At 45.9% G+C, this 15,601-nt stretch overlaps 2 protein-coding genes across 2 annotated transcripts in view; both read left to right on the top strand.

Annotated features, from left to right (window-relative positions):
- Window positions 1–2,317: 2,317 nt before the first annotated feature.
- Window positions 2,318–6,623, top strand: LOC117703965 (WAP four-disulfide core domain protein 6A). Its single transcript, XM_034495871.2, has 4 exons — window positions 2,318–2,694; window positions 3,623–3,754; window positions 5,651–5,818; window positions 6,242–6,623. Exons 1-4 carry the CDS (start codon window positions 2,574–2,576, stop codon window positions 6,262–6,264), a joined length of 444 nt encoding a protein of 147 aa, XP_034351762.1. The 5' UTR covers window positions 2,318–2,573; the 3' UTR covers window positions 6,265–6,623.
- An 8,211-nt stretch (window positions 6,624–14,834) lies between these two features.
- Spint3 (serine peptidase inhibitor, Kunitz type 3) overlaps window positions 14,835–15,601 on the top strand; it is a 3,538-nt gene continuing 2,771 nt past the window's right edge. Inside the window, exon 1 of the mRNA XM_034493775.2 lies at window positions 14,835–15,099. Within this exon, the coding sequence (XP_034349666.1) occupies window positions 15,024–15,099 (76 nt within the window). The 5' untranslated portion in view covers window positions 14,835–15,023. The remainder of the gene's footprint in view (window positions 15,100–15,601) is intronic.

Below are 15,601 nucleotides of genomic sequence, written 5' to 3'. Positions count from 1 at the left end.
CCTCCTCAAACAAGGTAGAAGAGGAGAGCCCATATCAGAGGTGGTCCTCTGACTTCCACGTGTGGGCCATGGAAACCTCAACACACACACACACACACACACACACACACACACTGTACTGTATAATTCCATTTGCATGAAATATAATGTTGGGTGTGGTGGCTCAGATCTGTAATCACACACACTCAGGAAGCAGAGGCAGGAGGATCACAGGTTAAAGGTCTGCATGGGCAAGTTAGTGAAACCCTGTGTCAAGTCTTTAAAGGGGGGGGGAGGGGCAAAGGTTGAGTTGTAACTAGGAGGTACAGCATGTGAGTGAGGCCCAGGACTGAACTCATCACCGGCAAAGAACAAGACAGCAGGAAAATCTGTAAGACGGGATGCAGTCTCAGGGGCGGGAGCAGGTTGGAGGCTAGGGAGACAGGGTTTGCAGCTGGAGAGAAAAGCATTTCCAAACTAGTAGCTATGACACACAGTCTGGGTTGGTTTGTTGTTGTTGTTTGGTATGGTTTGGGGTTTTTGTTTTCGGTGTTTTGTTTGGTTTGGTCTTTTTTTGTTTTTTTGTTTTGTTTTGTTTTGTTTTGTTTTGTTTTGTTTTGTTTTTTTGGTTTATTTGAGACAGGGTTTCTCTGTGTAGCCTTGGCTGTCCTGGAACTCACTCTGTAGATCTGGCTGGCCTCGAACTCAGAAATCCGCCTGCCTCTGCCTCCCAAGTGCTGGGATTAAAGGTGTGTGCCACCGCTGCCCAGCCCCCTCCCCTTTTTTTGAGACAGGGTTTCTCTGTATAACTCACTTTGTAGGCCAGGCTAGCCTTAAACTGAGAGAGCTCTATCTACCTCTGCCTCCTGAGTGTTGAGATTAAAGGCATGCGCCACCACAACCGGCAATGATGCACAATTTTATGAATGTACTAAGACACATACCATATTCTTGACCTGAAAATGGTTGATTTTTATCTGGTGACATTCTAGCATCGTTTGTCAAAGGAGACACCGTGGAACTGTCTCTTGCAGTTGCAGATAAAATCCTGGGTATATCAAATATGTGTGACTGCTGACAGCAGTCCCTGCCTCAGTTTACCCTGGCATGGCTCACACTGTGTCCACACTGCAATCTCTCCCTCACTAATGCTTCAGGATTTAAGTTGAGGGAATATTCCAGACAATCAGAGAGCCACTTTTGTCCCTCCTGCAGCTGACTGAACCATTGCTCCTCATGACACCTGCTAACCTGCCCTCGGGACAGAGGCCCTCAGCTTCCCTTGTTCTCCTGCCTTAGAGGTGCCATCTCCTGGCCCAGTGCTCACTGGGAATGGTGAGTTCATGCCTACCTGACAGTCTTTACTCTTGGGTGGTGACTAGGGTGATGTCTGAGCCAAAGACAAGAGAAGGAACATCCACAGGGAGCTGAAGGGTAAAGAGAAAGAGATCCAAGCAGAGAGACATTGAAAAGGAGAACAAGGAGGCACAGGGTCAAAGCCACGGATAATTAGCCCAGAGATGAGAAGATTCAGCGGACAGCACAGTGCACAGCTCAATCTGTCTTTGCCTGCCCAGCATGCGTGAAGAACTGATTCCACCCCCAGCCCCACATACACTGGGTGAGGTGATGCAGACCTGCGATCCCAGTGCTGTGGGGGTGGATGCAGATGTATCAAGATCAGTAACTTCTATTGCATAGCGAGTTTGAGACCAGCCTGGGGGAGATGAGATCCTGTCTCAAGAAAAAGAGGGGGGAGAGAGAGAGAGAGAAGGGGTGAGGATGGAAGGAAGAAAAGATGAAACAAAAGGAGGAATGAGGGGGGAGGGTTGGAGAACAGAAACAGAAAAGCGAGTGAGAATTTGGCATGAAGGGGAAAGGTGAAATTACAAAGAGTGGACTCGGGTACAGTGGGTGGGGAATTGTGGTTGCCAACTGGACACAACTGGGAAGAGGTAGCCTCAGTTAGTAGTTGTTCCAGGTTGGCCTGTGGACATGTCTATGGGATATTTTCTGGATTTTTAAGTGATGGTGGAAGTCCTAGCCTATGGTGAGCAGTGCCACCACGGAGCACAGAATCCTGGGTTGTGGAAGGAAAGTAACTGAACAAGCCAAAGGAAGCCAGCAGTAAGGAGTGTGCTTCCCAGGTCCCCACTTCAGATCCAAGTCCTACCTTGGCTTCGTTCCATGATGGACTGGAACTGTAAACTGAAAGAAAACTTTTCCTCCCTACGTTGCTTTTAGTTAGTGTTTAATCTCAGCAGCAGAAGAGCAGCCCAGAAAACTTCCAATCTCCACTTTGCCCCCCGGGAAAAGTACGATTCTGGAATTCATATAACGTTTGAAAAGATTCTAGAAGACTTTAAGCAAGTACACTGCTCTCCTTAATAGGCCAGAAAGCCAGAGAATCTCAGCACACAGGGGCCCAGACCAGCATGCCAGATCCCTTTCCCCCACAGTTTGCACTGCGGGTACAGCTAGTCCACTGATGGCATCCGGGGAGGGAACGTAGCTGGCTCATGTCCAGAGTTGCTTCCTGGACTGTTGGGATACGCAGCGGAGGCCGGAGCCACTGACCAGCTCCTCCTGGTTTAATGCCTCCAAACGGGCGACGGCTTCCTAAAATGAGACTCTGGGGACTTCTGCCTTTCCTGGTCCCCTTCATCTTCCTGTGGAGTAGCCAGGAAGCTGAGCTGGCAGAGGGGCTCTTTATCAGTAAGTACTGGGTCCAGTTCTTAGCATGGAGAGAAGAATCTTGATGGGGTTAGAGAACGAAACACGCTGCAGGTGACAGTGTCTCCCCCACCTCAGCCCCGGGCCCTGCATCAACGTGATGTACCTGGGGATTAAACAGCCAAAGGGATTTCCACTGAAGGCCCAGCCTCTTCCTAGCACCACCCCATCAGCTCCCAAACCTGCCCACTGCAGCTCCCCAAAGCTTCCCTGTATCCCAGAGGCCCTTCCCTGTGTGCTAAGGAGCAGCCCCCAGGAGTCCCTTAGGATGATGCATGGAGATTTGAGCACTAGGAGGCAGTGGCAGAAAGTGGAGGCTTAGGAGGTCACGTGACAGGAGCGACTTCTGGGTCCACACCTCAGAAGCTGTGTGACTCTGCACAAGTCCAAGCAGCCTCCCCATGCTCTGGGTCCTCTGTTCTGTGTGTGCAACACTGACCAGGCCCATTCATAATTGTGTAGTGAGGAGTGAGGAGAATGGCCAAGTGTCCCGGAAGTACTTCTTCAGTATGCCGCACTGTGCCCAGAAAGTACTTCATCAGTAGGCCCCGCTGTCCATTTAGCCCAGGCACTTTGCTTGACCAAGGCATTTCAAACTTTGTCACATTAACCTTCAAAATAGCAATCTAGGCAAATGATAAAAGCAAGAGGGGCCAACCAAGGGCAAGGCCAAATGCTCAGAGCAGTTCCAAAGGGGCAGGTCTCTCTGGGGGAAAGGATGGAGAAGGTCCTGAGATTAGATGCTGAGTCCTTACAGTTGGAGATGTGGCCAGTGTTGTGAACCCCAAGCTGCCTAGTGACAGGTGAGGGAAAATAAGCTTCCTGAGCGCTGCGGGGGTCCCCTGGGAATGGGAAGGAGGAACAATGTCTCCTTCAACCCCTCACGGGACCACGTCTTCTCCTCCCATAGGAACATGTCCAAGAGTCAGAGTGAAGTGTGAGGTTGAAGAAAGAAATGAGTGCACGAGGCACCGGCAGTGTCCGAACAAGAAGAGATGCTGCCTGTTCAGCTGCGGGAAGAAATGCATGGACCTCAATCAAGGTACCTCTCTGGTGCCTGACAGCCCCGGCCTCCTGCCTTCACATTGCTCTGCCCCTCTCCTGAGTGACTGAAATCTAGTACTTCTCAAATATGCCCCTGGCTCTGTCGACTTGATGCAACTCTTATAGGTGTTGGACAGGGACACCTCTCACCTGTGCTGTAAGGGTTTTTCTCTAGCTCAGCAAGCGATGGGATCTGTGGTGTTTCCTCTCTGACCTCATTTTTCCTTCTTAACATGGATGGAGGTACTGGGTCATGTGATCCCTCGGCTGCTCTGTGGTGCTGCTCTGAGATACTCAGTAGCTATGAAAGACTCATTGAACACCAACAGTGTGTCTGGCTGTAGGATAGCACGGGGCAAGTGTGGGATATAACTTGGGGAAGGTTGTGTGTAACATGGGGCAGGTGTGTGTGTGTAACATGGGGCAGGTGTGTGTCTGTAACATGAGGCAGGTGTGTGTGTAACATGAGGCAGGTGTGTGTAACATGAGGCAGGTGTGTGTGTAACATGAGGCAGGTGTGTGTGTAACATGAGGCAGGTGTGTGTATAACATGAGGCAGGTGTGTGTATACCATGGGGCAGGTGTGTGTGTAACATGGGGCAGGTGTGTGTGTAACATGAGCAGGTGTGTGTATAACATGGGGCAGGTGTGTGTGTGTAACATGGGGCAGGTGTGTGTGTAACATGGGTAGGTGTGGTATAACATAAGGCAGGTGTGGGTGTAACATGAGCAGGTGTGGGTGTAACATGAGCAGGTGTGGGTGTAACATGGGACAAGTGTGGGTGTAGCATGGGGCAGGTGTGTGTATAACATGGGGCAGGTGTGTGTGTAACATGGGGCAGGTGTGGGTGTAACATGAACAGGTGTGGGTGTAAAATGGGGCAGGTGTGTGTGTAACATGGGGCAGGTGTGGCATAACATGGGGCAGGTGTGGAGTCCTCTGGCTTGTTTGTCCAGGCCTCTGTCCTCTCCATCACTTCTGGCCTCCTATACTCTGTTCTCTCTGTCACATCCTTGAATCTTACAAATGACCATCAAAATTTTTCCCCCAATGTTACCAGTCAACCAATACTTGGGGTGCTCCTGACAGCCTTGAGGGCTCCACCTGCTCACCATGACCAGGAAAGCTTTCCCTGGGAAAGGCATCTAGGCCTTGGAACCTGAAGGAAGGGTAGTGTGCACACAGATACGGGGAGGAGTAGCTTGACAGACACCAGCAAGTGCTCATGGGAAGGCCCTGGGTTCAGAGACATGACCAGGCCTGGCAACACTGGCAGGTGGAGAAGGTGAAGCTGGACAAGGGAGGGAGCTTTCAGGGCTGGCCTGGATCCTCCCTGTGATCAGAGCCCTGGCTAGGGTCTGCCGGGGGTTCTGGTGACTTTCAGGCACGAGTCTGAAAGGATGCCTGTTAGGAGCAGCAAACAGGAGAGGCTGTGGAGAGGGAGGACATGGAGTTTGGGTTTGGGGACAACGTGAGCTAGTGGATCAGTCCCTCTGGAACCTGACGTCCAGTAGACTGGAGAGGTCTGAATTTGGATGGATGCCATTCCTGGTGAAAGGAAAGAAAGCGGGAACATTTGTGAGGCAAAGTCATCAACACAGCATCGTTCTGATGCTAAGGAGAAGCAACAAAAGAGCTGTGTGCAATGGCTGCATCTGCTCCTGCGACGGCCCTGTTCCGACAAGCAAGGTGGTACTTTGTGTTGCCATCCTGCAGATGAGAAAACTGAGACCAAAGTGGGTCAAGTGACTGGCCACAGTTCTCACCGAACTGGGAGCACAGCTCTGAGCAAAAAAAAAAAAAAAAAAAAAAGCAGTGGACAGAAGAAGGGACTGGGGTTGTCCCCTAGGGAGACAGGCATTCAAGTATCTGTCTCCTATGATTTCCCCACAGATGTATGCAGTCTGCCACAGGATCCTGGTCCCTGCTTGGCTTACATTCCACGCTGGTGGTATGATGAAGAAACTGACCTCTGTACCCAATTCATCTATGGTGGTTGCCAAGGGAACCCTAACAACTTCCAATCTGAAGGAATCTGCACAGTTGTCTGCAGAAAGAAACGTAAGTGCTGAAGATCCCCCACAGCCATGTTCACCAATTCCAAAAAGAGATTTGAGCATTGGTCCTTTCCAAGACCAGTTAGAAACTGAAGGACCTGGGATGGAGGGAATAGCCGGGAGGCAGTAGGCAGAGGGAACCTGCCTGTCTGAGGTGAGTCATGGGAATGCCAAGTTAACAGGAGTGGGAGCACCCAGTCCAACTCAGAGGAGGAGCCTGAGGCCTGCCATGGTCACCACACAGAAGCAACAGGTAGAAAGTGGCAGTCAGACGGGGTGGTCATGCTGACCCCAGCACTCACACTTCTGGCTTCCCTGCTTGCCAGAGGATGTGGAGAGGATCCCATCCCCCTTTCCACAGCTAAAAGATCTGTTTCCTAAGGTGACTGGAGCCAAGCATGCCCATCCTTATCCTTGTGTCTTGCAGATTTGTCTTCCTGGGTAAGATAAGGATGAGCTGGAAGAAGCTCCAAGTGTTGGCTCCTAATCTGAGGCTTTCTTCCCGTGAGCCCAACACATGCTCTGGATTGGCTGCCACTGAGACTTTGGCTGTTCCCAAACCAGAAGCCCAGAATTCACTTATTTCCTCCCCCCAACTCCAGAGTCTCTTCAAATGTCATGACCTTCAACTTTTGACCCCTTCTCAGTCTGGGACCCTATCACCTCAACTTTCAGGGTTCAAATGTTTTCCTACGAAGACGATAGTTTCTCTTAATAAAGGATCCTGTGAATTCTGATGTCTCAAAGTCTGAATAACTCATCTGTTGTCTGCAGGCTGTCCGCCTTTGTTCAGAGCCTTCTGCGTGCAGATGTTCTCATCTTCATAGCCCTCTGTGTGCAGATATGCACATCTGTCCATTGTCCTGTGTATGCAGGTGTTCACATTTCTCTGAATGCAGATGTTCACATTTCTCTGAGGTGTTCATAGTCTTTTGTATGCAGATGTTCACATATGTTCACATCCCTCTGTATGCACATTTGCATGTTGCTATAGAGAGACAATCTCTAAGGATTACACACACACATGTGCGTGCACACACATATACATACACAGGCATACACAGAAAGAGGGAAAGAGAGAGTTACAAACAGTATCTTCATTAAAGTTTCAGGGCAAAAAATGAATATCTGGAAGTCTGTGTTGATTTCACATACTAATAAAGTTACACAAAATAGAAATTTAGAAAACAATCATATTTTCATCATTCACAGCAAAAAACAAAGTTCTTCAAAGTACCCAAAAGGTAAAATTTGTGTGTATCAGAAGTCATGAAATATTGATGAAGAAAATTTTAAAAAAGCAAACTGCTTTGTGAAAAGTATCCTAGGTTCATAAATAAAAAGAATTTCTATTGTCAAAGTGTCCAAACTACTTTTAACCATCTCTACATTCCACACAATAAAAACCTAAACAGAAAACAGAAAAAGCTTCCTAAAATTCATACAGATCCAGAAAAAAAACTCCAAACAGCCAAAGCCATCTCTAGAAAAGAGAAGGATGAGACAGAATCTCATCCCTTGACTTTGTCTTTTATTCCAAAGCATAATAAGGAAAGTCAGTATGGTAGCATTGTTAACGTGAGTCAGATAACAACTAAAGGACTACAACAGAGAACCAACCGCTAAAACCACACCCGTACAGACAGCTGATCTTTGACAGAGTGCCAAGGACACACAATAGGGAAAAGCTCCTCTCTCCAACAGCTTGTACACAGAAAACCAACAAATATCCAGGGGCAAAAGAAAGAGACTGGACTCCTACCTCAGAGCACAGACAAAGGGCACCTTGAGAGGATTAACATCTTGTGAATGAGCTAAATGGATTCCTAGAAAGAGAACTTGGTGATCCATGACCACCACAGGTGTATAACTGACCTAAACATCCATCGACAGGCAAATGGGCAAGCACAGTAGGGCAGTGAAAGCACAGTAGGGCAGTGACGGTGGAGGGATGGGTACTCCTCAGCCTTGACAAAGAATGAAATACTCACCAACACAAGCCAGACAGGGAAAGACACTCAGTCTGCATGGAATCTAGAGCAGGACTGTCACACACAGCAGAGCAGAAAGATTTCCAGTGTGATGTTGGTGAACAGTTACAAAGTCTGAGCTGTGCAGAATACGTGAATTCTGGAGTTCTAATACACAATATTGTAACTATGGTTTGTAGTCGTGTTTTCTCCTTGAAATTTGCTAAGAGGATAAATCTCATGGGTCCTCACCAAAAACAGAGAGTGACTCTGTGTGAAGTGAGGGACGTGTCGATGACTCAGGAGGTGACAGTCCAAATGCACCTTGCATTTGTGCCGTTTTCATGTGAACGGTATTTCAATACACCTGTTAGGAAGCATTTACAGCTAAGCCCGAATAGTTCCCAATGAAATGAGGTTTGGTGCAAGTGTTAGAAAATAGGGCATTCATTTAAAATAATCGACACTGGCTGGATGGCTGGGGGCTGAGCATTTGCCACAGAATGACCAGTGCAATTTGATCCACCGAACACATAAGATGCCAGATGTGGTAGCACACATCTGTATTGCAAGCACTCCTGTGGTGACACGGGAGTGGACACAGGAAAGTCTCTCAGAAACTCATGGGCCAGCTGGGCCGAAGAACACAGAAAAGCAGAAACAGTGAGACCTTGCTTCAGCGAGGTAGAAAGAAAGAACTAATTCCAAAATGCTGTCCTCTGACCTACAAGTCCACTGTGGCAGATGTGAATATTCTCTCTCCCAATACCTCTGTCTCTCCCCTCCCCATCTTCCCTCTCTCACATGGACAACACTCTTTCACACACACACTCATAGACCATTTCCCCCCCACTCTTTCTCTCACACACACATACACACATACCATTCACACACACATATATACACACACTCATATACATACATTTACACACACATACACTTACACACACATACATACACACACACACACACACCATTCCCCCCACTCTCTCTCACACACACATATACACACACTCATATACATACACTTACACATACACATACACTTATACACACATACATACACACACTCACACCCATGTACACTCTTATTCATGCACACACTCACACATTCTTCCAGAGAATCTGTGTTCAATTCCCAGCACCCATAGAGTAAGCTACAACATCTGTAACTCTGTTCCAGTAGCATTAACACCTTCTAGCTTTCTTGGACACTGCATACATATGGTGCGCAGACATACAAGAAAAAAACATTCACGCATATTTTTAAAAAGATAGTACAGAAGAAATTAGAGAAACTATCCAATCACTGAAGCAGGTGGGAGGAGTAGGCTGGGTCACAATGATGCAGGGTGTGTGGTGGCCACAGCCTGGGAAACATTACTGGCTGTGCAGCCCTGGTGTGTTTTGTGTTTGCCTCTGTTCTCAGCTCTGCATGTTTAGTTCTCCGAGGAAGCCTATCTCAGCTCTGTGCATCCTTACGAGCCAGAAGCTATGATGGGTTTGCATTGGGTTGAAAAGGCACATGTGTGGGACTCGTAAACCCCAAATTTAAACCTCATTGTTACTCCCTAGAAACAACTAGCTCACCACACTATATACCCTCGCCGGAACAGAATAGTGAGGAGGGATCCCCTTCTTGGGGCCTGTTTCCCATCCGTAACAGGAAAGTGGTTGGATAATGATGTCAAATAGTATTTCCACTTCTAAAACAGCATGGCGTCAAAAGAATGCTGCCAGATCTGATAAACACCTACCACACAGAGTCTTTACACCCTTCAGCCCTGGTCAGGTTCGACATACATGAATAATTGGAACAAGCTGTTCCTGCCCAGGCAGCAAGGGGAGCCTTAGAAGTGGCTAGTGTGTGCTGTGCGCTGATACCATCTGCCCCTATGCTCTGCTCAGGAATGAACTTGGAGCTTTCAGGGCAGTGCACAGAGAACCCAAGGACCTCAGTGGAACTGGGTGGCCTTTGTCTCTTTATTACTCCCTCATTAGATCCCAGTAGACACCCCCAGGTGGACAGTCTTTGGTTGTTTCCAAGGTACAGGACCCCTCATCTTTTCCTTCAGATGTTCCCCTTGGATCTACCTCCAGAAGTGCATGGGGGAGCTTGGGTAATTTGGAAACAGGGAGCATCTGGGCTAACTTCACCACTCTTCTTTTGTTTCTACGTGTGTATAAATGCAAACTTCTAATAAAGAATGACCTTGTCCAAGACCACACAGTAGCAAAATGAGCTAAAACTCTGAACTGAAGAGTGGTCGGGTATTGCCAAATCCTGCAGCCTTGGAAATACAGGTGACTTTAGAGCTATTTGTTATTTTGCTTTTAATATTCAGCATGTTGAAGAATTCTCTAGTGGAGGAGTCTTGCTTAGAGTAAAAAAAAAAAAAAAAACCACCATTTCTGTTAGGGCTGAAAAAGCCAGACTCTTAGTCTATTCGTCAGGATCTAGTAAAGAACACAGAAACAACAGGGCTGGAGAGATAAAGATAGCTCACTTCAAACCCCCAGAATACACATAAAGTTGGGCACAGTAGTATATATCTGAAGTCATAGTGCTCCTTGAGAGAGACGAGAAGTGGAAATGGGAGAATTCCTGGAAGTTTGTAGGCCAGCTAGATTGGTGTGCACAGGAGTAAAGTCAAGAAACCCTGTCTCAAACAAGGATGCCTTGGTGCCATGGACTGTATGCAAGAGCACTTAAGAACACTCAAGTATGTGTGACACACACATACCATACACGTATAGAAAATGAGCAAATAACACACACACATACACACAAGTTATTTTAAACATGGGGTTTATAGTTGCATGAGTGTTGGAGGTAGAAGGAAGAAAGGGAAGTTGAAGCTTTCTTACTTCTAGAATTGGAAGCAGAGGATCATTGAGTTCAACTGGAGCTGACATTCATGAAGGAATAGACCATGGGATATGTACACCTTGACTCTGTCTTCTAGAATGTGTTGTGGCTAGACTCAGACCTCTGAAAACACTAATGTTTTTGGATTACTTGGTGGAGATGTGTGCTTACCTAAAGATGGTATCTAGAAAAAAACCACAGGGAAGCAGGTTTGAAGGATGCCAGAAAGAGCCAGTGTAGGGACATCTAACATGCAGAGTCCCATTCCCAACACCACAGAGAAGATGGGCTTGTTGCTGAGAGACAGTAAGTAAGTACTCAGCACATTCACTCTCTCAGCCTCCCTTGCAGCTAGGAGGAAACAAGTATTCAGCATATTCTCTCTCCCAGCTTCTCTTGCAGCTAGGAGGAAATAAGTACTCAATGCAGGTGACCGATCAGTCAGACTCTCCCATCTCAAATACTGTTATATTTTGAATTTTTTGTAAGAATCTCACTATGTAGCTGAAACTGTTCTAAAATCCTCTGTGCAGCCTAGGCTGGCCTCAAACCCTCTGAATCCCCCACTCCACCCCCATCTCACCTACTGAGTGCTGTGGTTATTGATACATGCTGCCATACTGTACTCTGATATGCTCTCAGTAAGTTTTATCAAATGCAGAGTACATCCTTTCAATTAATAACATTTATACTTTGGCTCATTCCTGACTCTTTCTATGAATTTTTGCTCTGAAGACCCATCCTTCATATCTACCTTTCCTGCTAAACGCTGACTAGCTTAGAGTTCATCATACACAATTCACTGTTTTCCATATACATAATTTCTCTTCCTTTTGCCACTGATTTCTTCATTATTATCTACACTAGTGTGTTACTATATGTGTATAAAATGAACACACAATCAGTATTATTTTTAATTCAGTGATAAAAGGACATGAAGATGTCAGAAGTGTGATACCCTCCTGTGGTGGATAACCCTAGCCTCTTGTTGTCAAGGGAGAATCACCTACTTTTCTCGACCTCCTAATCAAAATAAATGCATTCTTTAATCTAGGCTGGGTATAGTGCTAGCACATACCTTTAATCCTAGCACTCAAGAGGCAGAGACAGGTGGATCTCAGAGTTCAAATCCTCCCTGCTTTCGAGACCAAGTTCTACAACAACCAGGACTATCTAGAAAGATATTGTTTAAATTAATTAATTATAAATTAGTAATAAATTTTTAAATGGACGGATGGGCTAGTGATGGATAAAAATGTATAGATGGAGGAATTACTAAGAATTTTCATGACAAGCTCACTGGAAGATCCACGAAGCTTCATGGACCACTGTATATGAAGAAAATTACATTTAAATTCATTGTCACGATAAACAAAGAAATATTTGGAAAGAAATAATGTCTCCATTTTCATCAGAAACAAAAGCTTATCAGAAAGTATTAGAATATATAGTCAAATCGATTAAAGAGGAAAAGGCCAATAAATAAAATGTTGAATTCAGAGTAACTATTCTCCCAAAATAAAGACAGCAGGAGCTGGAGAGACGGCTCAGTGGTTGAGAGCACTTGCTACTCTTGCAGAGGACCTAGGTTCAATCCCCAGCACCCACACTGTCAGCTCGCAACTGTCTGTAACTCTAGTCCCAGGGCATACAATGCCCTCTTCTGGTCTCTTCAGGTACCAGGTGCAAATGTAGTGCCCAGACATACGCACAGGCAAAGATCCATTGTACACACAACATTTTTTAATTAAAAAATTAATCTTCATGGGTTTAAAAGTATTCAGAGTAAATAAGTAAATAATCGGGTGTAGTGGCATAGAATTTTAATCCCAGGACTCAGGAGACAGAGGCAGGTGGCTCTCTGTGAGTTTGAGGCCAGCCAGGTTGACAGAGCAAGTTCCAGACCTGCCAAGGCCACACAGTAATACCCTGCCTCAGAAATAAATAAATAAAAATAAATAATAAAATATTTATTATTTAAATCAAATTAAAATAGTCTTATATAATAAATAATAAAATAATAAATGAAAATAATATGTACACAATAAAACCATAGCTGGGCATAGTGGCACAAACCTTTGACCACAGCACACAGGAGGCAGAGGTAGGCAGAACTTTGAGTTCCAGGCCAGGCTAGTTTATACAGTGAGGCCCTATCCCCAAAATAAATAAATAAAGACAAAAACTCATAGCAATAATAGCTATTATTATGATATATGAAGAAGTCCTGAAATTCAATAACAGAAAAATAATACAGTAAGGAAATTTGCAAAAGATATGACTGAGAATATAACTCAGGTAGCAGAATGCAGGAGATCTGGATTTAGTCATCCACGCCACAAAACAAAAAACAGTGGAGGAAAGGAAAAATGAGCAAAGACCCCAAAAGGCGTTTTCCCTAAAACTTAGGAGCAGGGAGAGGGCTCGGCAGCTAAGAGTGTGCACGGCTTTTACACAGGACCTGAGTCCAGTTCCCAGCCTTCATGCTGGAGTCTCACAATCACATGTAACTCCAGGAGAACCAGCCTCCACAGACACCCACATTCATGCGTACGTGTCCCCAGCACATGCCTATACACAAAATTAAAAATAATAAAATAAACATTTTTTTTTACAAAAGGACACACTGGTTTTAAAAAGTAAACATGTGGGGTTTGAAATCTTTTTTCTTAAAAAACAAAAAAACCAGGGTTTTATATCACCTAGGCTGACCTTTAACCTACAACTTAGCCGAGGATGACCTTACGCTTGTGATCTTCCTGCTCCAACTACCAAGTACCAGGATCGCATAAACCACACCTTGTTTTTATTCTGAGCTTTTGTTATTTCTGCTTAAATACACTGAATCTGCCCCTTTTCTAACCAGGTGACAGTCTCTAGCTTTTAGACTAAGTGTGTGTTGTTCCCATAATCCCCCGGAAGCACCCAGGTGTGAAGACAGCTCCTGACCGTACAGTCAATGTAAGCCCAGTGTAAGATACTTGAGAAAGTTCTCTTGAATAAATAACTGGCATGAGTCACTAAAACTATACAGACCAGGGACACAGCCATGGCTCTGAAACTTGCCTTCTACATGACTGTGGTCACAGTAGTTTAATCTTCTTGTTTTGTTACAAAATGGAGTTGTTTCTGTATATGTTCTGTTGCTATAACAAAACACCTGAGACTGGATGCCTTATTTTAAAAAGAGGTCTACTTAGTTAAAAAAAAAAATTGGGGGTGGTCCATCAGCTTGACTTTCAATGAGAACCTCACCCCCACCCCAATCAACTGTCACAGGATGGCTGGTGACATTATGTAAAGGGTATTTTGAAAAGAAAGAGAACATATAGCAAGATAGAAAGTCAGAGAAGTTTAGGTTTCCTATTTTTAAAGATTTCTTTTACTTTTAATTATATGAGTGTGTGTATGGGGGAGGGGCTGTTCGTGTGTGCACGGGAGCTCACAGAGGCTAGAAGTGTTGGATTCTTTCAGAGCTGAAGTTACAGGAAGTGTGGGCTGCCCAACTTGAATGCTAAGAACCCAAGTCAGGTCCTGTGCAAGAACAGTATACACTTAAGGGGGCTGGAGAGATGACCCAGTGGTCAAAAGCACTGGATGCTCTTCCAGAGATCTAGATTCAATTCCTAGCACCCACATGGCAGTCCATAACCATCTGTAATTCCAGTCCTAGGGGATCCAGTACCTGCCTCTGGCTTCCATGGGTACCAGGCAGGCATGGGCTACAGACATACATGCAGGGAAAACACTCATTCACATAAAAATAAAAACTTAAACAACCACAAAAACCAAAACAACCTACGCTCTTAACTGCTGAGCCATCCCTCAGCCCCACGGCTTCCTCTTTTCACACCAGTCCACTCTCAGGGGAACTAACTGGGGTCTCACGAGAACACTAGTCTCTTTTGAGAACAGTACCTTCAGAGTACCTTTCACTAAGTTCCACCTGTTGGAGATTTGACCATCTCTCTACAGTGCCACCTTGAGGACCAAGTTTCCAAGACGTGGACCCCTTGTTGACACCCTCACACCATATCCAAATCTTCCGGGGTTCCTGTGTAAACTTCACAGACAAACAGTGTGTGAAGTGTATTTTGTGTGGTGCTTGGAAACCCAGAGGCACACAGCCAGTAGTAACTGCTGTTCTGTTCCTGTTGTCAGGGCTTCTACACTGAAACAGTGGTGCGTTGCTTTGGAGGCCAGATCAGATATGTCCAGGAGGAAAGAAACTGGACTGTTCCGGAAGCAGCCAGCCCTGTGCAGAGCAGCAGCTAGGGGTGAGCGAGCAAGATTTGGAGTCAGCTCCTCCTCTTAGTCTCCTTTCTCTCTAAATAAGACAGCCCCAGGCTGGGCCACTGTTGGTAGACACCATGCAGCTCCAGGCCTCCTCCTTCTTTTTCCTGATCCTCATCTTCTGCCAAGAGCTTTGCTCAGAACAAAGAAAAGGTGGGTATGGAACGGAGGTCTCAGTGTTGAGCAGGAATCCAGCAGAGGCCCTGCAGTCAGGGTCTGATTCTGATCTAGCAGGATGGGGAGCCAGTTCAAGTCATCAACAGACATGGTCAGGTATCCGTTATGTGCCATGCACTGTTCTAGGAGTCGAGTTACAGCCACCAGCCAAAGACACCGCCTTTACAGAGTTTAAATTCTAGTGGTGGACAAAAGGCGTATAGCTTCCGTGATTGCATAGTGGACAGTGAGAGAGCCATAGGAAAAAGAAAAGGCCTCATGGGGAAATGGGCTTTAAAGTTTGGATCTGTGATGGCCAAAGTTAGACTTGGAGGGAAAGATGTAAACTTGAATTTGATATGGAGAGAATTAGCTCAGTGGACCTCCCTGCAGGGCCAGGATCCTTCCTGGGCCATCTCTGCTGCAACTTAAAAGGTGGCTGTGGGGAGATGAGTGTGGTGTAATCCAGGATTTTTCCTGCATTACACCACACTCATCA

This window comes from Arvicanthis niloticus, chromosome 2 (assembly GCF_011762505.2).
Source record: "Arvicanthis niloticus isolate mArvNil1 chromosome 2, mArvNil1.pat.X, whole genome shotgun sequence".
Classification (NCBI taxonomy): Eukaryota; Metazoa; Chordata; class Mammalia; order Rodentia; family Muridae; genus Arvicanthis; species Arvicanthis niloticus.
Note: the sequence above shows the minus strand (reverse complement) of the source record. Positions and strands in the feature narration are given on the sequence as shown.

Bases quoted from the DNA above. Each gene is read 5' to 3' on its own strand.
- LOC117703965 (XM_034495871.2), top strand. From the start codon at position 2,574: ATGCCTCCAAACGGGCGACGGCTTCCTAAAATGAGACTCTGGGGACTT. The intron at 2,695-3,622 runs GTAAGTACTGGG...CTCCTCCCATAG, and splicing joins GGCAGAGGGGCTCTTTATCA to GAACATGTCCAAGAGTCAGA. The intron at 5,819-6,241 runs GTAAGTGCTGAA...TGTGTCTTGCAG, and splicing joins AGTTGTCTGCAGAAAGAAAC to ATTTGTCTTCCTGGGTAAGA.